Raw genomic sequence first — 22,387 nt, 5'->3', positions numbered from 1 at the left:
TTACTAGAGAAAAATATTACTAAGATATAAGAAATTGCTAGAGTTCAGTAACTTTCGGATTTTTTCCTAAATATGGGACACAGTATCACTCACAATAAACATAGTCACAGACAATATTTGAAAAGACTGAATATTGACTCTATGTGATGCAGAGACACATCTCTAGACCAATTTCTAGACCAAGAAATTTCTCAAATCATTAACATTTTTATATTGCTACTTATTAAATTATTTTTCATTACAGCTATAAAAATGAATACATTCTCAATTAAAGAGAATCAAGATTTGAAAAACTGTATATCTAATTGTATCATTTCAATTGCCACTATAAAGGAAATTACACAAAATAACACATCATAAACATGAGGCTAGGATGGTACCTCTGATAGTGTACATTGCTAAAGAGTTAGAATCAGATGGAAGATGGTGAGGCCCAGAAAACTAGCAACTTCTTCCTTCAGCACCATCAGTGCTACAGTTTAATCAGTGGAAAACCAGAACTACAGTTATGAATTTGAGGGTGTCTGGTTTTTCCTTCAATACATGCATTACATAGGTATCTGAATATCTGGGTAGTTGAGAGAAAGCAGGTAACGGTGGTTAGAAGTGACTACTGTTTTCTTCCTTGCAGGGGAAATGTCTGGTGCTATATAACACACCAAATTCAATGAAACTGCTTCCCTATCAAAAATCAAGTTGGAGGAAAAGTACTTAAGTTCTTTAACTGATATTTTCTGTGACAAAGAATTACTATATTGTAGTAACACTGTTCACATATAGGAAAACATTTGTGGTTTATGGTAAAAAGTTATTCTTCCAAAGCACAGGTTTCAAATATATTAGTGAAGTTTTTCTGAATGCATAATTTACCAAGACTTATTCTCATTTTTCATAATACTGTCATATTTTGATGGACTAAAATTTTCTGTAATATTCATGTATATTTATTTCATTTCACAGAACACTGAGCAAATAGCTCAGTGATATCAATCCAACTGATACTAAGTAAGAATAAAATTCTGGCATTAAAAGTGCATTTTGATGAACCATTCACTTGAAAGTAGTGATAGTTATTTACATCTTAGGTCCAAATCTTCAGAATAATCAGGGTTTTTTTCTGAAAATTTTTGTCTCTCAAGGCTAAATTCATATTGCAATAGTTTCACTGCTACTGCAATTTAGAAGTCTTTTAGGGAGCCAAAAGGAACTAGCATGGCTTTGATACTGAATAAAGAAAAGGACAAACACCAATAAGACTACACAAGCCCAATTCTAATGAGCTGCAAAGAGTCTTTAAAAAGACTAGCCTCGAAGAACTAAAAAATATTAAATATAGGAGAAAGTTTCATGAAGGATGTCTGGACTTCAGGCGGCTCTGTTGAAAGCTGTTTATTGCATAGGTGAAGTTACAGCATTTCAGGGAGTGGGTATCCAGAGCCAGCCCTACAGCTGCCAGCTCCAGCTGTAGGCATACCTGAAGCCACTTTCTGTTCAAGTTACAAAGCATTATATACTTTTCTTTGCTGAGTATCTTAATACATAACGACCAATAAGCACCATACACAATACCTTTACATTTGCCTATAGCCTAATTACCATATTATAATCATTATTATCCAATCACAAGAGTAAGTAAGTTACAATTTAAGCTTACAGTGGAAAATTCTCAGACCTCTCTTCTTCTTCCTACATCAACATTTCTTGTTTGCCTGCGATATCTCTCTTTTTGGTAAAAACATGTTTTCTATTTACTTATGCTCTTCTTGAGACTTATTTACTTGGTGAAAAACATATCTTTGTAGTCACATACCTTTGTCCTACTCCTAAAAATCTCCTTCCAGTCTCCAACCTTTGCCTTCTCAGTTACTCATCGATCACTGTTTCAGCAAAACATCTTTTACTCTATATCAAAACTTGCTTCCATTTCTACCTCATCCCCAGTTTCTACATTCAGAGATCTTTCTGCCAAGCCTACATACCTGTGAAACTTTCTTACCAAACTTTCATCCTCCCCAACAATTAAATTTCTCTTAGGTATTCTTATAGAATGAGGTCTTTGAGAGGAAGCAGTGAGATAAACAGCAGCTTTCCAGTGCCTACAGGGTGCCTACAGGAAAGCTGGAAAGGGACTTTATACAAGGACATGGAGTGATAGGAAATGAGGGAATGGCTTTAATCTGAAAGAGGGTAGGTTTAGATTAGACATTAGGGAGAAATATACTTTCTGTTCTATTCTTCACTGTGAGGATGTTGAGGCACTGGCTCAGATTGCCACAGAAGTCGGGGATGCTCCATCACTGGAAGTGTTCAAGGCCAGGTTGGATGGGGATTTGAGCAACCTGGTCTAGTGGAAAGTGTCACTGCCCATGGGCCCATGGTGGAGGGAGTTGAAACTCGACAGTGTTTAAGGTCCCTTCAAACAAAAACCATTCTGTTTCTATGAAAAGCATTTTTCTTCATTCTCTGAGAGAGTTCACAGAGCAATTACTGTCAGTGAAGTACACTTTTCTAACTCAAATGAATGTACTTACCTTTACTCACTATGAATCACATTAGACTAAATGCCTACATGTCTTTGGAATAATGACTTTGAATGTTCAAGAGTTTATAAATAGCATATTAACTAACACTGAGATGTTCATATTCCTCAAAGTCACTTGAAAGCAACAAAACAGGGGTGAGATAAGTTTTATTATCTGAAAAACAGTCGCTAGAAGCTTTATGCTTCTCAGTTTCTTAGTCACATCAGAAAAAAATAAAAACATTCATTAGTAGTTTTTTTTGTGTACCATTGTAGAAGTTATACTAATGCCTTAGGTTTTAACTTTTCTATTTTTCAAATTCTGTACGGCCTAGTGTGTAAAACTCTGAAGTTTCTTGTGGCCTGTTAACTACTGTTCTCTCATGCTGGTCAGACATAACAAACCTCCCTAGGTTTGCACTTCAAGGACACCTTGATTGTCCCAGGCCCCAAAATGTGCAAACCAAAGCCTTGAGAGGAGGAGCAAACTTAGAGTAATTACATCATTAACTGAAATTATAATTGGAGAATTAACCCTGATATGCAAATGGACCAAACTTATAAAAGTGTGAAGAACACGTGACCCAGGGTCCATCTTGGGTGGAGCCCCTTGGAGGCTTTACATTCCCAAGGTGTACCTTTGAAGGCCCTTCAAATAAATACCTACTTTCATTCTCTTGTTCTTGTCTAGCCTCTGTTTTCAGGTAGCCACTATTGTGGTGGTCAGCAGCTGACCTGAAGGCTTCACAATAATTAATCCCATTTTATAACTCCCTGTTTTATAACTGAAATAATGAAGATATAACTGAAATTATATAAGTACCTTGACCAGTAGGTTATGCAATCTGATCAGTGTGGACTGTTGGAGAGCAGGCCCAGGCTGTTGCGGATGCAAGCAGCTATTGGCTGGTTGGCTGGTGGTAACTGGTTCAGCCCATAGGGATTGACCGCGTGGACCTTTAACTCTATATAAGTAAAGGAGGACTCAATAAAAGTGGGCTGTTGTGCATGAACCCAGTGTGTCTTGTCGCTTGTCTGTCTCCGAAACTGCGACAATTGGTGACTCCTGGACGTGATACAACAGCTACCACAGGTATAGCGGGGAGACAGAAGGGGCAGCAGGGAGAGCTGCCCGCAGCCTTCGAGCTGCGAAGAGCAGCAGGATAGCTGCGGGGCAGCAGGAAGAGGTGCCTGCAGCCTTCGAGCTGTGACGAGTGGTGGGATAGCTGGGGGGCAGCGGGGAGAGCTGCCCGCAGCCTTCGAGCTGCGAAGAGTGGCAGGATAGCTGCGGGGCAGCGTGGAGAACTGCCCGCAGCCTTCAAGCTGCGAAGAGTGGCGGGATAGCAGTGCTTGGTCCAGACCTTTCCTTCTATTTTTTTTCTTTTTCCCTTTTTGTAACAGGGAGACATTGCCAGCATGGGTGCATGGGTTTCAGCAGTGGAAGACTCTGTACTAGAGGTATTGACTTCCTTTTTAACAAAAAAGGGAATAAAATACAACAAACAGGCTTTAACAGCCTTAATCACGTGGTGTTAGAGCCACAGACTAGACGTCTCTGAGGGGACTGCCCTGGACTTGGAAAAGTGGAAGCGGGCTGGCAAAATAATAATCGAAGCGGCCTCCATAGGACATGAGACAACTGTTAACGTGATAAAGCCTTGGAGCCTTATAGTGGACTTGCTAAAACAATTAAAAACTGAGAATAATGCAAGGATGACGGTAGGAACACTGCAGGCGCCCCCGACTGAGGCCAGCAATGAGGAGAGGGCAGCAGGAGGTGTGGATGCTGCACCAGGTGCGCAAGAGAGCACCTCGACTGTGCAGGGCTGCGCCACTGGCCTGTGCTGGGGCATCCCCTCCATGCAGCACCCTGCCGCCATGTGGAGCCACACTGCATGCCCCTGCTGGGACATACAGTTGGCGAAGAGCACTGCCACCGAACCAACTGGTGGAGGCACCCCGCACGGCTGCGCTACGTTAAACAAGTGTCCTCCAGCCCCTCTGTGCCCTGCCTCCAACAGCTGCAGAGCAGTGCTTAATGCTGGCCACTGCAGGACCATGTCCAGCTGCTGCCAAGTCTCTGGCCACTGCCAAGCTGCTACTAGCAGGCATTCTGTGACCATGCCTGGTGGTGCTGGCCGCAAAGTTTCTGTGGAAACAGAGCGTCCTGCAACTACATCGAACGCACCTGCACAGCCATCACAAAAATGCTTGCCCAAGACAGACACGCTATCAGAGGCACCCGTTCTCCAGTTAAGCATCATGCCTGGAAATAGTGGTGGACCATGAAGTCCTAATGTCGCCACTGCCACAGGAGCAGACACGCTGCTATTACCGGAGCTGGAGCTGTCCCCAGCATGTATACCAACAAAGGACGCGAGAGAGACCAGGAAAGAGACCCAGAGCCATTGTCCCCCTTTGGAACACCGCAATATCGTCACCATCGCTACACTGCTGACAGCCCTCCCTGGACAGCACCGCAACCAGACACACCTGCACAGGCAAAAGCCTCGCACGCCTTCTTCCATCAAGGCATTCCAGCTCAAAGTTTCCCATGGTTCTAAAGTTTCCTGTTCATAAAGTTGTTAAGTTGTCACTTTTATGTTAATAAGCCTGCCGCATGCCACTTTGAGAGTTTGTATCGCTGGTAGTCCCATTTGACAGCTTTTAGATATGATTGTTACATTGCCAATGATACAACGGGATATATCTCTGGCTGAAAGGGCCTAGGCCTGTTGAGCCGTGTTTGTCACCCTGTCTCCAAGGGCCCTGGAGACAGGATGACAGATGCTGCTTTTATATTTAAAAACAAAAAGCGGGAATTATTGTGGTGGTCAGCAGCTGACCTGAAGGCTTCACAATAATAATTAATCTCATTTTATAACTCCCTGTTTTATAACTGAAATAATGAAGATATAACTGAAATTATATAAGTACCTTGACCAGTAGGTTATGCAATCTGACCAGTATGGACTGTTGGAGAGCAGGCCCAGGCCATTGGGTATGCAAGCAGCTATTGGCTGGTTGGCTGGGTGGTAACTTGTTCAGCCCATAGGGATCGACCGCGTGGACCTTTAACTCTATATAAGTAAAGGAGGACTCAATAAAAGTGGGTTGTTGTGCATGAACCCAGTCTTGTTGCTTGTCTGTTCCAAAACTGCAACAAGCCACTTCAAGGCATCAATACCTTTTGGTTTTTCTAGAAAACCTAGCTTTTAAATGATCTTTCTTGGGGCAAACATAACCACATACATAAGAGGAATAAATTACTGTTGGATTATGTATTGTTGGTGACATTATGGTACATTACAAATACACTCCAAATACAGCTTCTGTAAGTGTTTTTCTTGGTGTTTTACCCTGAAAATTAGATTTGAACTTCCTTCTTCTTCCTAAACCTAGCTAGTCTATAGGTTTTTTAACTGACCTCTCCCCCTGTAAGTCCTCCCATTTCTTCTTGAAAGTCAGACAAAACCTTCAGCATCTCATTCTTGAGGTGAGTTATTAAACTTTTCTGAAGGTACAGGCCAACAAACCCAGGCTGTGACTCTATTTCTGTGTAAGATTTAACAAACCAAATAGCACAATGACTAATTGAAAAAAAATTGTATTTTCTCCTGAGAAGTGCCAGAAACAGGACCCCTTTAAATAGTCCAACACTTGGTGTGGGTCAGAGGGAGGCCACTGTCACCCTGCAGTTGTATTTGACCTCTAATATATTCGGTGTTAATAGTGCAATACAAAGTCCACTCCTAGAATGTTACAAGCCCAGTGTTACAAGTACGGGTCAGGTGGGTAATGCAGTCACACAGCTGTACAGATAACTACTACAAATACTGCATGTTTGTTAGCACAGCCAAAGGAGGCTTTTAACAGGCTTTTTACCTTTTTTCCCCAGAAACTTTATACAACATGTCAATATGGAATAGAAAATAAATAGTGATCCCTCTTGCTATTGTTGGTGCTGAGATTTTTTTTTTGTTTGATCATTTATTTTGAACTCTTAACTGTTCAAAACCCTTACAAAAAAGGACTTAATCAATTTCCTCTCTTTTCCTTATACAAAATTTCAAAGGTGGTTTTTTTCCCTCTGGTTTTTTTTTTTGTTTTTTCTTTACGGAAGAGACTAGGTTATAGCTTCACACTAGAAGGATTACTCAGAAGTGCAGAGATAAACATAGTCATGGTTCAGTTCTCTTTATTTCAAGGCATGATAAATTGGAAGTTTATTTGGTTATTTCAAAACTTTTAAGAACATATTTTATTTCATGCAAAGAATTGCTGTTTATTAATGATTACATTACCACACATGCTGCTTAGAGTTAATTAGAAAACATGATTGTAATGTTTAAAACACTTGTTAAATAGATTGAATATTCTCAACTCTGTTTTATCTCTGCACAGGCCTTAAATAAAATTTTTTTAAGAAAAAAAATCTTTACAACTTTCATAATTGATTATATTTTCTAAGGAGGACACATTTTACAATTGAAAACCACGTAACTGTACACTTGGACAAATTATTCAGTAAACATAATTCTGCTGTGCTTATTCTGTAAGCATTATTTGTATCTTAGAAAAACAGAGACTTGTTCTTCTAAATTGCACTGTTTACTGTAGGTGTTAAATGTAAAGGAGAATAACACTTTTTGGATGCTATTACATTTATTCAAGCATGCAGCAAAAACCAGATGTTCAGTGACATCTGAATTAGATTTCAAGCATTTACAACAAGAAGAAAATGCAGTTAAAAATAGCATTTTTGCAAAGTCTTACAGCTTGTACATTAATGCTTATTACTGCTGTAATGCTTTTATCTCTCATTTTTTACTACTCTGGATGTACATTAAAAAAGGAAATAAGTCCTTCGTGGATTTTATTAGCTGAAATTTTACTTTTCCTTCCCCAACCCTCACATAAAAGTCGTTACAATGAATGCAAAACTGCAGTTTGCTGGGGTTTCAGTACTCAGCTTTTAACTTGTTGCATTATTAAAGGATCCAGGGCATGGATCATTGATAGAATTATGGGATCTATAGAAAAACTGTACAAGCAATAGGCCTGTACAAGCAAAAGGCCCGCAAGCAAAGGTTTGTGTGAGAAACTGCCTGCATGAGAAAGCGCTGGTGTGAGAAACAAGCCTGGGAATAAAGAGGGAGTTTTGAAAAGGTACAGCTGTTCAGATAAGATGTACTGACTGTGGAAGCTTGCCAATGTAAGTCCAATTATGTAGAAATAGAAATGTGCTGTGATAAGCTTTAAGCCACTTAGGAGTTAACAAGCTGGTATACTATATAAGTGCCTTTGGAGTGCTAATAATCGGAGTTTGCGCTTATCAACCACATTGGTTTTGGACTGCATTCCTCCCCCCGTCGGGATCCCCGGGCTCTCGTCCTTTTACAATTCCAACATTAACTAAAGGAAAATTACTGTTTTTTCAGCAGAAACACATTCAGAAGATGCACACAAGGAGCAACAGCACTCACCTTTGGGCCTGATCTGCCACTTACTTCCCATGGGGGAATTTTCTTCCTTTAGATCAGGCCAGAGCACCATGCATTTTAGCATGAGTTGTACTTTACAATGGATAACCCATCCAAATGATCACAACAACCTGCTGCTCCTTATTTTTTAATTCAATCTTCTTTTAAAAATGATCTTGTTTATTTTAATAGTAAGAGAACAAGCACTGAGGGAGTAAGCATTTTAAAATTCATGTTAGGCATACCAGTTGTGCTCGACACCTCTGTCAGCAGTACACTAGAAACACTTATTTCATCTTTTCTTCAGAGAGGATTAGTTCACAACTTGGCCAAAGGTTCAGCTTGTTGGTTTTGGTGCTTCTTTGTAGGATTTGACCACTACAGAGAATAGTATAATTCAGCCAGGAAAACACAAAACAAAGGAAACAAACATACTTTTTTGGCAATATCACTTAAAAGTGTTTGTGAAGAGGTAAGTTCTTAAAGCTTTCCATTTCAAAAACATGACCTCATATTCTGCTGCTAAGAAAGTAAAACCTAAACCATGCAGCAACAGTATTTACTGACACCAGCATATTCACTATTGCAAACTGCCTCCAAGTCAGCAACAATGAACAACACAGTAATTAAAAAAACTCCACCAAAAAGCCAAAATTTAATGTACTTATTTTTACAACTTCATGCTGCAGATAGTCATGTAGACGCCTCTGAATTTGCTGTCAGGAATATCCTAAGAAATAGGATCAAAGCTTTACAACTACCTGAAAGAAGGTTGTAGTTGAGGTGGGGGCCAGTCTCTTCTAACCATGCCTGCAGTGAGATGACCAGAGAAAATGGCCCTAAGCCAGGACAGGGGAGATTCAGATTAGTGTCCTGGTGCTGGCCAGGACAGGGTTAATTTTTGCAGTAGCCAGGAGGGGGCATGGCCAGGACTCAGAGGTTATTCAATACCACCCCAGATCATTTTCCAGGGACAGGGGATCCAGGATCCCTTCCAGATTGACGTAGTGTAGCAGAGAGAGTGGTTGGGGGTTTCCACAGGGTGAGCAATAACATTTCTTGACTTGTATACTCTGTCTTTAGTATGGTTGCTGTTACTGTTCATTTTGTTATCTTATTGCTGTTTCCAATAAATTGTTCTTATCTCAACCCATGATCTTTACGTTTTATGCCTCCAATCCTCCTCTCCAGACCACTGAATGGCAGGGGGAGGAGAAGCAAGAGTGAGCAAGCAGTGCATTATCTGGAGTGGTTTCAGTGGGAACACTGAATTGGAGAATTGGAGAATACCATTCCTAAACCATGACAGTTAGATACTAGAAAAATAAAATCATTGTTAGGGTGGTTGGGCTTTGGAACAGGTTGCCCAGGGAGGTGGTGGAGTCACCATCCCTGGAAGTGTTTAAGAGGTGTCTGGATCTGGTGCTGAGTGTTATGGTTTAGTGGTTTAGTGGCTTAGGGATAACAGTGGTATTGCTAGGCTGACAGTTGGACTTGATCTTAAAGCTCTCTTCCAACTTTGATGATTCTATGATTCTAAGGGGGGACACTAAGTGATGCAGAAGTATCCTCTCAAATAATTTTTAATTTCTTTCTGATTTAGACCAAATGGCAAGGTACTCAAAATTGTCTGCTAGGAAGAACACCCAATTTGGGATAATACTCATGTGCTCCAGATTCAGATCCATTGTACTCCTGGGAAATCACCAACCATATGAAGTTTAACAGGGGAAAGTGCTGGATTCTGCTCCTGGAATGGGACAATCCTGGATTTATATATAAATTCGGGAATGAGACACTGGAAATCAGTGTTGTGGAAAGGGACCTGGGGATCCTGGCTGATGGCAAGTTGAATATGAGTCAGCAGTGCCCTGGCAGCCAGGAGGGCCAATTGTGTCCTGGGGTGCATCAGACAAAGCATCACCAGCTGGTCTAGAGAGGAGATTGTACCACTCTGCTCTTCAGTGGTATGGCCTCACCTTGAGTTCTGCGTGTGGTTTTGGACACCACAATATAAGAAAGAGATTAAGCTATTAGAGAGTGTCCAAAGGAGGGCTACAAAAGTGGTGAAGGGCATTGAGGGGAAGCCCTATGAAGAGAGAGGTTGAGGGCACTGTTCAGCCTGGAGAAGAAACTGTGGAGAGACCTTCTCAAAGTCTACAACTTCCTTGTGAGGAGAAGGGGAGGGGCAGGCACTGATCTCTTTTCTCTGGGGATCAGTGACAGGACCTGAGGGAATGGCATGACATTGTGTCAAGGGAGGTTTAGGTTGTATATTAAAAAAGATTCTTCACCCAGAGGATGGTTGGACACCGGAATAGGGTCCCCAGGGAAGTAGTCACAGCACCAAGCCTGACAGAGTTCAAGAAGTGTTTGGACAATACTCTCAGGTGCATGGTGTGATTCTTAGGGCTTTCCTGTGCAGGGCCCGGAGTTGGACACTGATGATCCTTGTGAGTCAAAGTGTACTTCTGGCATTAGCATACAATTGTACATCTTGGCAGCTTTTGGTTCAGCAGCATATAATAGCACACGTGGATCATACGCTATTGGATCCAACTTGTCTCATGGTAGCTTTTAACTAGACTTGTCTCACACAGAAACGCAGGCTAGCTATTTAAGACTGCAAAACCATCCAATGCAGGACTGTATCACTAAGGCCACATCCTCAGATCCATACAGAAATTTTTAAATGGGATTTTTCAGTTCATTAAAAAAGCTACAACTTTTCATGCTCAAAGCTGTGTTATAAAAAAATGTACTGACAATAAGTAAATAGATCTGAATTACTAAGTACTGAAACGATATTCACATTTTACATATGTATGTTTTCCAAAACTGCATTAAGCCATTAAAAAACAGTAGAAAGAGATTTCTTTCAGTAACAATATCAATTAATTATGTTAATACATAATCCAATGTCCTTACTGAGAAATATAATGATAACACCCCTCCACCTTCTTACATATCACTTATATAATGATATTTAAAAATTCCCATGTCTGCAAATAACCTGTAAGTACTTTTCAGTAGCAAGTTGAGTTTATATCTTCAGGTCACTCCTGTGTTGCTAACATTAACGTATTATTAATGATTATAACATCATGGCAACAACATATAAATGCTAAACGTGACATTTGAAACAAGAATATGCACCAGAAAGATGCCAATGTAAAGTGACATCTTCTTTTGTCCTCATTTCTGTTGGGACAGAGTTAATTTCTTCTCAGTAGATGGTATGCTGCTGTATTTTGGATTCAGTATGAGAATAATGTTGGTAATACACTAATGTTTTGGTTGCTGTTAAGTAATGTTTATTTTTTGTGTCTCATGCTCTGCCAGTGAAGAGGTGCAGGAAAAAAAAAGCTAGAAGTAGAGCCATTACAAGGGCCATTTTCAGTGCTGTTACCATGGACACCACAAGGGCCATCACAGGAACAGGAAGAAGAGACAGAAGAAAAAACCACCACTCAATCCCTATGCTTGAGTGAGCTGTGGGAGATACAAAAGGATTTTACCTGGGGACAACAGGCCTAGTAGTCTGGAATTAGAGGGTAAGTGAGGCAGTCAGCTGGGATTACTTGCTAAGGAGCCAACCATTGCCAAAGAGATGGGAAAAAAGACACAACCCCTTAGCCTCTGGAGCCCTTAGCCTCCTCTGAAGTACAGGGGGAAAGGTATACACATAAGGGCAATATTCCATGTCATCCAGGCAAACAGATGGCAATAGAGAAGGGTATTCAACACCTGAGTGTAGATACAAAAATGCTGCTAGCAAGGATTTTCTTGCTATTTTCTAAGTCCATGAGAGACTTTTCTCTCTCACAGAAGAGGCAGCAGTTATGTAAACAACCAAACCGCCTGCAACCTTGAAAAGTCTTGTTTATGTTATAGTAGGAAAATATTTTGACAATGGATGTTTTAGGAGTTTAGCCAATCACCCCAAGGGGTGGCTGATCCTTTGTCCAATTAGACTATGAAGAAAAAAGTCTATAAAAGAGTTTATAAAATAATTAAATCAATCAATCTTGCTGCACAATTCCTGCCTGCTGGATCTTCTCTCCTCCTCCTCCCTATGGCTGTGGGACACGGTGATACACCCTAGGGCCAAGGTCTGCGGTAATACCTGAGAGAAACAGCCATGTGAGAAATGATATATTATGGCCTGGACAATGTGCAATTCCCCACAGATCCAGATGAAGTCCTATGTGTATAACCCATGAGGTAGAAATTTGTAAAGTGTGCACCATCAGTGCAAGATAGCCCATTGTCAACAATAATTTGGAAAGATGATGTGTCACCAGCAGTGGATGAAGCAATTTGTCAAATCCAGGAATATGAAGACAGTATTTGTTTTCCCTCATCTTGGCTTTGGAGAATCCTGGGAGTTCCAGTAATTTAGGAAGTTTATGTGAGCAGGCATCCTTTTGCTCGAGAAATAGGATATAGAAGGTACATTCCACAGAGTACTCTAGAGTTTTACCTGTTGGACCACAGAGAGGCCATGAGGAAGTGGGATGGAAAAAAAAGGAAGTGGGATGAAAAAAATGTGCAGGCCACAGTTTGCTTTCACCTGGAGTGGCATCCAGTACACCTAGAATCAAGTGCCCAAGGGATAGAAACACAACCCTACCATCTGCCATGGCACTCTATCATCTGATCCAGATTGCACTGGAACAGGGTGAAGCTCTGGAACACCTGCAGTGCACTGATGCTGTCATCATATGGGGCAATACAGCTGAAGTTTTTGAGAATGGGAAGAAAATAGTCCAAATTCTGTGAAAGCAAGTTTTGCTATATAAAAAAGGTAAAGAGACCTACAAAGGCAATGGCAAGATAGACATCATCAGATCTCAATGGATGTGAATAATGAGATAACATCCATGCCTCCACCAAGTAACAAGAAAGAAACATAAGGTTTTTTAGGTGGTGTAGGATTTTGGAGAACGCACATTCCAAATTAGTCTGACTGGAAGCCCTCCAAGCCCTTCACTCTGTGAAGTGACACAGAAGAAGAATGATTTCAAATGGGGCCCTGAGCAATGGCAAGCTTTTGAACAAAACAAGCAGTAGCCCTTGGGCCAGTCTGAACAGAGCAAGATGTAAAAAACGTGCTCTATAATGCAACTGGAGAGAATGGTCCTACCTGGAGCCTCTGGCAGAAAATACCAGGGAAGACTCAAGGTTAACTCCTAGATTTTTGGAGTTGGGGATACAAAGGATGTGAAACTCGCTGTACTCCAACTGAAAAGGAGATACTGGCAGCTTATGAAGGGTTTTGAGCTGTTTGCAGAAGTGATTAGTACTGAAACAGCTGCTTTTGGCAACCTGGTTATCTGTGTTGGGTTGGATGTTCAAAACAAGGGTCTCCTCTACACATCATGCTGTACATGGGTTGCACTAATCACACAAAAAGCTCATATAGGATACCCCAGTTTTCCAGAAATCTTAGAAATTATCACGGGCTGGCCAGAGGGAAAAGATTTTAGAATGTCATCAGAGAAGAAGGTAATGTGCTGAAGAGGCCCCACTATGTAATAAATTACCAGAAAGTGGGAAGCAATATACCTTGCTTATACTGCTGGATCCTGCCATCTTGGGGAAAAGCATCAGAGATGGAAAGCAGCTACATGGAATTCCTTACAAGAAGTCAGAAACTGCTCAAGGAGAAGGTGAAACGAGTCAGTTTGCAGAGATGAGAGCTATCCAACTATCTTTAGACAGGCTTAAGGAGAAAAATGGCCAACTCTTCTGCAACAGAAGCAGAATAACTGTCAATGAAGAGGTAAGCCCATCTGGGCTGCCACATTGTGGCAAGACTGATGTCCGGCTGAAGAATCTGGTTGTGAGGGTACATCCTCATGGCAGAGTATGTCATGCTCCACCAAAACCCTGAAGGCAAATGCCATTTGCTCACAATGGTGAAAGCAACCACTGCATGTCTAGAAACATCTTGTGCCCCATGCCACCACCCAGATGATGGGTAATGCAGGAGGATGAGGAAGTCCAGTGTGTGCCTCAAGAGAATTTGATTTAGGGTGAGAATAGCCAATAAATTAAACTGTACAATGTTAATAACTTATGTTAATAACTATGTAATACTGTGTATTTTCACTTCTATAGTTGCTACATGTGCATCACCACACTGAGCACCAAAGTAATTTTAATGTTTACACAAGTTCTCTGCCAAAGCAGGTCTTTGGTGGTTTTCTGTTTGTTTGGTTTTTTTTTTTCCTTTGTTTTTCTTTAATTATTTAATCTCTTTCTCTGTATGTAATGTAGAATCTCATTGTCTTCATTAGAGAAATAAGTAATTTAAAATTCTGGGAAATCAGTTAACTGTGGCATGTAATTAACTTTGCTAATAGGGAGGGAAACAAACATGGCATCGGTTTTACTTCAGAGGGAGGAACGGTATAGATATTTACCAAATACAGTCAACACAATGCAAAAATAATTTCACATAGTTTTGTACCTGACTCCACCATAGCAAATGATTTAAATGATTTTCACGTCACATAATGACTTAATTTGTGTAGAACTAGGTGTTTCAAAGAATTTGGAAAATGGCTTTGTCTTTAATAGTGACATGGTCCTTAGTCCTTTAGAGGTATTGAGCACTCATAGTACTTGAAACATTATTGAGAAGTATAATAGAGTACTGAAGGTAAATTACAATCCTGTTCTTACTTTGTGAAGCTGCACTTCAAAGAAACGTGTAAGTTCAAGAGTATCATCATAGAAACAAGCTAAACCACTGTATGGAGCAGCAGAGGTTGTCAAGCGCTGGGAGCAAGGTTCTCCACTGCCCTCCCTCCTTCCTCCCTTTTCCATCCATTGTTCCTCTCTCCCAGTCATGCCCACTACAATCCCTGCCTGCCTTTGCCTTGCCATTTCTATCTGCGTACCTCTGCTGCTCCTGATGCCACTGACTCCAGTCATGCACTGGACTTCCCAGACATCCTCTAGTTTAATGCTATTGACTGGGTACCTGGTGGCTCTGAACATGTAGAGAAGCCTTAAGACTCCCTAGGGCCAAGAGCAGATTGTTATTCAGTAAACACCCACTCTGACAGCAATGTTTCAGCAGGAACTGGTCCTATCTGTGAACCCAACTGGATCAAATATGGTTTGCTCTTCAGAGGAAGGTGCAAAATGATAAATCACGTTACTCATGGTAAAACCATCTACAGAATACATATTAGCAGTTACTTTATTTGTTGTAAGGTAATAAGTGTTGAGATACTAAATTGTATTATTTGTTGTAATAGCCAATCCTATTTGCTTGCTTTTATGAAGTTAAATTCTACCATGGAACAAAGATTATTTACATTGGTAGGCCAGGTGCTGTTAGTTGTTACTCACATTTGAACTTTTTCTTGTTTTTCTAGGACTGTCTATCAATATATTTTGTCTTAGAATTTAAACAACCGAAGGGAAAAGAGATGAAGTGGTAGATCAAATATGTCTGAAACTCTGAAGCAAAAGTCTTAGAAAAAAGCAAACAAAGATATACTGAAACCATAGCACTGAAGCATGGTCACCTTTCAAATTTACAAGAGAAATTTCAATAATACAAGATACTTATATAAACTGACATTGAAAGTCATTGCTAGATTTATTTTTCTTCATCTCTTATTACTACCATTTATACACGATTGCATTTAATGAAAAAAACCCAAACTCTTTTAAATTCTTTTCTAATTTAGTAAAACATGAGACTTCTTCCACGACAATATAGCTCAATAATGGGAAGACAGTTAATGAAGGAGGAGTAATTTAAAAAAGAAGTGGTCTGTAATGCCTGAAATGAATGCAGACCTCAATCTAGCAAAGCACTTAAATTAGGAGTACTTGACTAAATCAGGGGTTTAGGATGATAATTTAAATTATTTGCAATTAAGAGTAGTGTCAATCAGAACTAGTAAGTACCTACTTACAAAGGCAGTGATAAAATTAAGAACATTCAGTGGCAATTTTTATTAATAATTTCTTGGTTTTCTCATTATAATACAAAGCACATTTCAACTCTTTACAATTCTTTAAGGATGACATGCTGCACGCTTTAAGGGACTGAAATCTGACAGCAACAGGAGCTCAAATTATGATCTCAGCAGAGATACTGACAACCTCTATAGCCTTGGGTGCATGACTTAATTTTTGTGATGCTCATTACTTTTATGTCCCACGGCTTTATATCACATAGGGAGAGTTAAAAATAAAAACATACACACATATATGCTCTCTAATTAATCAGCTAGATTATAAAACACTGTTAAAACATAAGAAGTGTAAGTAAGATATGATAAAGAAGATATGATCTACCAATTCACTGGAATGTTAAGGAGAAAGCTGCTTTTTTCCACCTTTTCTCTTCCTCTCCCACTTAATCCCCAGAGGTCTAGTTCAGAATAGAGCCATTGACAGTAATAGCTACCAGAATTTAAGAAATAGTTTCTTGATGTCAATTATGCAAAATAAAAATAAAACAATCCCTCCCTACCTATTTCACATATATCTGCAGAATTCCTTCAGAGAAAGCCTTAGTTTGATGGACATGAACAGCAACTTTCCTTCATGCCCTTTAGAAATCTCATAGCCTGCAGCTTACATCCTTCTGGTGAAGTGCTCCAAGAAGCTCGCAATGTTCAGAGCTATATGGAGAGCAGACTTCCCAAAAGTCCTCAGTAAGCCGCACAGAAAAAAGAAGTTTAATGGGGTGGGAAGGGAGTGGAAGGAGAAAAGGTAGAAGTCCAGTAACATGAAAGTAGCCAACAGCCAGGATTTTATCGCAAACATGCATGCTGTGCTGGCAGAAGACCATCTATCCATTTCATTTATCAGAAAGACTAAGAGCTTCATAAAATAGCCTCAACATTAAATCTGTTTTGTTTCCAGTATCAAATTAGAAATGAGATATCACCTGTTCTTGCCCAAACCTAGCAGCCTCTCTCTGATCAAGCAGTGTCCTGGGGTGTCCTGTGGGGTGTAACCAAAGTATGTATTCTACCACCATTCACATTACCTTCTGATGAGCTGTTTAGGTAGGTGGAGCAGTGTTTCTCTATCTTTGCCATGACTCAACTCTGATAACTCCTTCTGGGGAAGCAGCAGCCACCCTGGGGGACCATCTCTGCTTAATGGGCCATCAAGGACTCCCCAGAATGACTCTTAGAATTACATCAGCCCATTGTGAAATTCCCTGCCCTGAGGGAGGTACTGGACATTCCTTCCTCTATATAACCTGGGGTTTGGGACAGGACACTACCAACCACTGGATTCCCAGAGGACAAGAGCTCTCCACCACCACCACTGGACCTCCAGAGAGAGACCAGACCTTTCCATAGGATCACTACTTTGACAAGACCACATCCATCACTCCAATTGGACTGCAACCACCATTTAATTGGACTGCTACCACCACCCTGACCAACAGGTCCTGTTCTGACTTTGTCAGCTTAAGCCAGTGTTTCTGTATTATTGCCTTCATAGTAATTTTCCTATAAATCACAGCAACAACTTGAAATGTTTTGCAAGGTATTTGTGCGGGGTTAATTCTTCCCACTGGTTTACCTTACAGCCAGAACAAGCAGATACTTAAAAAGCTTTCCAGCCTATACCAAATGGCTTCTACTCTGCTTAGTGTGTCTGTCTTCAGACATGAAACACACACAAGCAAGCACACTGAACCTATCCTCCTCCCATCTCACATGATTTAGAAGGATAGCATATGGTTGCTGCTCCCTCTGCTTCATAAATCAAATTTTCTTGGTCAGGAAAAAGACTGATGAATAAACCTGCAAAAATATTTCTGGTTACATATAAAGGACATATCAAATTAGCAAAGCAGGCAGTCAATTTCATACGGAATTGCACACGGTCAGGAGATGTTTTAAGTGTTTACACATCTGGTTCTCAGTATGTGGAACTTTGGAATCCACAATTCATTAACATTCTCCATCTAAAGTTCTCAGAGCGTTTTTAATTACATTAGATCATAGTTTCCATAGAAGGCAAGTAACTATCCTTATTTTGCAATAAGAGCACTCAGAGGAGAACCCACACTACCTAACTTGGGACCTACATCTTAGCTGGTGGCTCTAGTATTCATTCATAATCAAGAACTATATCTACTCAATGTAAATCAAGGACTCTAAAGCATAATTAATGTGGTTAAATGTAGACATAGTCTTCAGAAGATAAGTCTCCAAGGATTTGAAGTGGAGACTATGGTGGAGAAAGGCATATCCAGTCAGATGAGACCACGTCTATTCCTATTCACACTAGACACATTTTCTCCATTAGTACAGTTCTTTACATGTGTATCTTAACTACTACATTGTTATAGTTTACTGAACTAGGATTAGGAGAAGGTGGATTTCATTGCATGCATGCCAGTGACTTGCTGGACAGCCTTTCACTTGTGTATGTTCCCATTTTCTTTTTCATCTTCTGTAAGCTTTTTCCAGGTGGGTAGTACTTAGCAAGACTTCCCTTGCTAAGCATTAGTATACACCCGAGCATAACTCATATCCATTTTTGGGATCACTGTGTATTAGCATAATGAAAACAACAAGTAGATACTAGTGCTGAACAATCCTACTGCTTCAGCCAAAGAAAACAAGCTTTCACACCTAGGCAAGGTTAGAATTTTGCATCTTTGCCTCTGCTCAAGCTCTCCATTATACTGAATTTGACGAAAGATGTGTTATTTTTGTTAATGCTAGATGGAGTTAAAATTTAAATGCCTAGATCTATAATATCCTTTTTTTTTTTTTTTTTTTTGTCTCTAAAGCTGTTTCCCTGGTTTTAGTCTAATGAAGACCAGAAATAAATGTTCCTGAAAAAACCTGGAATCAACCTATGCATTAAAAAAAAACCCCAAAAACCACAGAAATCACACTGTGTCTTTTAAATGGCCTATATTTTTCTATATTTACAGCACTGTATATAAAATAGAGAGACAGTAGAGAGAGTTAAACACTTCCAGAAGACAATCTGGAATGCATATTGATGTGCATGACTTTGTAAGTAATTCTAGGTATAGTCACTTTGAAGATGACTACTTAGTCTTCATCCTTTATGCTGGGAATAAATAAAAGGACTACTCCATAACAGTCTTCAGTCAGGTGACCTGCATCTCTCTCCTCCTCCTTTAACAGGGATTAACTTCTCTCTTTGTTAACTTGGACTTGATGCCCTTCAGCAATCTCTTTATGTTCTGTCCTCCCCTCCTTTATTTTAAAAATTTTTATTATTTTTTAAAATGTGCTAGCTAGAACAGATTTGGATTGTTCAAGCAACAGACATTTCTTTTTCTTAAATCTTCAGACCTAAGGAACATTACATTGCTCAAGCTTCTCATAAATACAAAGATTTGCTTTAAATGTTAACAATACTTGACTTTGCCCTGGAGGACTGCTAATTAAAGGAAAAACAAGAAGCATCTGTACAATATTATATCATTCAGTTAGAAAGATAAAAAACATGTTACAGAATGTATGGATTAGGGCAACGGGTTTTATTCATGAGCAGTAACCTAGAATTTTGCTTTTTGTGAGCACATAAATATAGATATAAGTATATTATATTTCTGAAAATGCATTATGGTAATAAGTCTGTCTTGGTGTTTTGTGCGCTTTTCAGAACAAAATTATTCCTTAGAACTGCAATAATAAAGGCAGCTATCATATTCCTACTTTACTCCAATATTATATTAACTCTAATACTTCATTTAACTATAATGAAACAAAACTTACCTTAAAAACCAAATCTTTTTTCCCATAACGAAGCTCTTTCAGCTGGGCTTGGATCTTTTTTGACTGAAAGTGAGGATAAGAAAATCAGGTTTTGGTTTTTTAAAATTTTAAATAGTAAAAAAGAGTAAGTGAATTCTGAGAACAGCAGAATCTAGACCAGATTTAAAATGTAGAACATCCCCCTCCAAATAATTGTCAATTTCTTTTCAAGGTTCACAAGTCAAACCAGCCAAAAATACTGAGGAAAATGTAAAATGGCACTCACACTCATTAAAGCACGTACCTGAGTTAGTACTATAAAGAATTCCTGTCGGGCTTACACATTTTAGACATGAGTTGTTATTAATACTTTCCATGAAGCATAACTGAAAGCATCATCTTCAAAGTAAAAATCTTATTCTTAAAAGTAAAAAAGCTCCATAGGCTTGCACGGGTTATTCTTTGTAAAGATCAGGGTGTTCCAGATGATATCCAAAGGATGATTCATAAAGCCAGAGATTCTTATAGTTTGAAATACACTCACAATCTGCTGTCTTGACTATTACTTAAATTATGTTTAGTTTTCTGAAGTTCTCTGACTGCCAAGGCTTGTCACACTATAATAAATTTAAATTATCCTTAGGCTTCATCCTTAGATGCAAATATTAAAAGAGACATAATCAGAGAAAAGATCTTCAAGTTAATTACCAAAGGTTCAAATACTATGCAGCAAGGTGTGGTGGTTTGACCCTGTTTGGATGCCAGGTGCCCACCAAAGCCACTCTATCACTTCCCTCCTCAACTGGGTGGGGGACAGAAAATTTAGCAAAAGGTTCATGAGTTAAGGACAGAGAGAGGTTACTCACCAATTACCGTCATGGGCAAAAGAGACTTGACTTGGGGAAATTAACTGAATTTATTACCAATCAAAACCAGAGCAGGATGGTGGGGTTTTAGTTCTCCTTCTGTTTTCTTTTCCTCTTAAAGAATTTTCCCCATATATGTTGCCAGGGGGACAAATTACTGGGTGCTTAAGAAGAACCAAAGACCAGGCCACAGGGGGAGGGGTCCATCTGGCTACTCTCTTTTACCTGGGTTTGTGGGCTGTTAGTTCTTGGCATTTGGATGGAGAGAGAGGCTGGAAGGAATTCGTCAGCACTGCAGACTTCTGCTTTTTTGGCTGCCTTCCTTCTACCGGAGAAACCCTGGGATTCCCAAGCCTGCCTTTCCCTGTCCCGCTGGGAGCTGGGCTCCGACTGCCCTGCCCCCACTGTTGCTTCGAGCCTTTGCTACTCTGTAGCCCTGCACCTCCTGCCTGCTGAGACCTCCGGGGGTTCCAACTGCAGCTCTGGAGTTCGATACATCTTGTCTGCCACCCAGGATTTGTGCTTGTCCCTGCTGTTCCAAGTCTGCTGCTCCTGAGTGTCCGGCCAGACACCGGGATTGGCTGCCCAGGGGTTTGTGAAGCCTTTGTTCCATCCCTTCCCGGGATCCCAGGCCACCAGTGCTGCATGCTCCCCGAGCTCGCTCCGGAGCGCCCCCTGCAGCCGTGGGGGAACCATCGCACCTGCCCTCCTCACTGGGAGCCGCCAGCGCCCCTGCCGGCTGCGAGCGGAACTGCACCCGAGGGGAAAGGGCCTGACAGCCGAGAAGGATGTTACTGGGTTTGTGATTCTGTTTGCTGTTACTGACATAGTTATTGTTGTTTGTTTGACTTGTTTTACACATATAGATATAGAATAGTAAGGAACTGTTATTCCTATTCCTCATATCTTTGCCTGAAAGCCCCTTAATTTCAAAATTATAATAATTTGGAGGGAAAGGGGTTGCATTTTTTTTTTCATTTCAAGGGAGACTCCTGCCTTCCTTGGCAGACACCTATCTTTCAAACCAAGACACAGGATAATAAGAAGTAAAACAAATCTTAAAAACAGCTTCCCCCCTCTACTTCCCAGGTTCTTCCTCCTCCTCGTTCAGCAGCACAGGGAGACGGGGAATGAGGGTTATGTCCAGTTAATAACATTTCTGTTGCTACTTCCTCCTCAGGGAGAGGATTTCCCCTGCTCCATCATGGGGAAATGTATTTCCACAAGAAACAGTCCTCTACAAACTTGTTCAATGTGAGTCCTTCCCATGGGCTACAGTTCTTTACAAATTGTTCCAGCATGATCCCTTTTCGTGGGGTGCAGTCCTTCAGGAACAGGTTACTCCAGAATGGGTCCTCCATGGGGTTCACAAGTCCAACCAGGAAACCTGCTCCAGCATGGGCTCCTCTCTCCATGGATCCACAGCTCCATGCTCCAGAATTTGTTTCCCACAGGGTCACAACTTTCTTTTGGGCATTCACCTGCTCTGACATGGAGCTCCTTCACCAGCTGCAGGTGGATCTCTGCACTCCTGTTGATCTTTCCATAGGCTGCAGGGGCACAGCTGCTTCACCATGGCCTTTCCCCCACAGACTGCAGGGGAATCTCAGCTCTAGGGCCTGGAGGAGCTCCTTTCCCTCCTTCTGCACTGACCTTGGTATCTGCAGAGATTACTTTTTCACATATTCTCACTCCTCTCTTCTCTGTCAATAATTATTACGAGGCAATAATTTTTTTCTTTCTTAAATATACTATCACCATCTCTGATTGTCTCAGCCT

The 22,387-nt window shown here is 40.5% G+C and overlaps 1 protein-coding gene across 4 annotated transcripts in view; it reads right to left on the bottom strand.

Annotated features, from left to right (window-relative positions):
- Positions 1-22,387, bottom strand: part of LUZP2 (leucine zipper protein 2) — a 205,176-nt gene that overhangs the window by 46,284 nt on the left and 136,505 nt on the right. For all 4 annotated transcript variants that reach the window (XM_042035659.1, XM_042035658.1, XM_042035656.1 and 1 more), the window contains one exon: positions 19,764-19,826. In XM_042035659.1, coding sequence (XP_041891593.1) covers positions 19,764-19,826 — 63 coding nt within the window. The remainder of the gene's footprint in view (positions 1-19,763; positions 19,827-22,387) is intronic.

The sequence above is a fragment of the Corvus kubaryi genome, unplaced genomic scaffold, assembly GCF_017639235.1.
Source record: "Corvus kubaryi isolate FWS band 111438036 unplaced genomic scaffold, C.kubaryi_AGA036_p1.0 37384, whole genome shotgun sequence".
In the NCBI taxonomy this organism is placed as follows: domain Eukaryota; kingdom Metazoa; phylum Chordata; class Aves; order Passeriformes; family Corvidae; genus Corvus; species Corvus kubaryi.
This window is presented reverse-complemented; position numbering and strand designations above follow the sequence as displayed.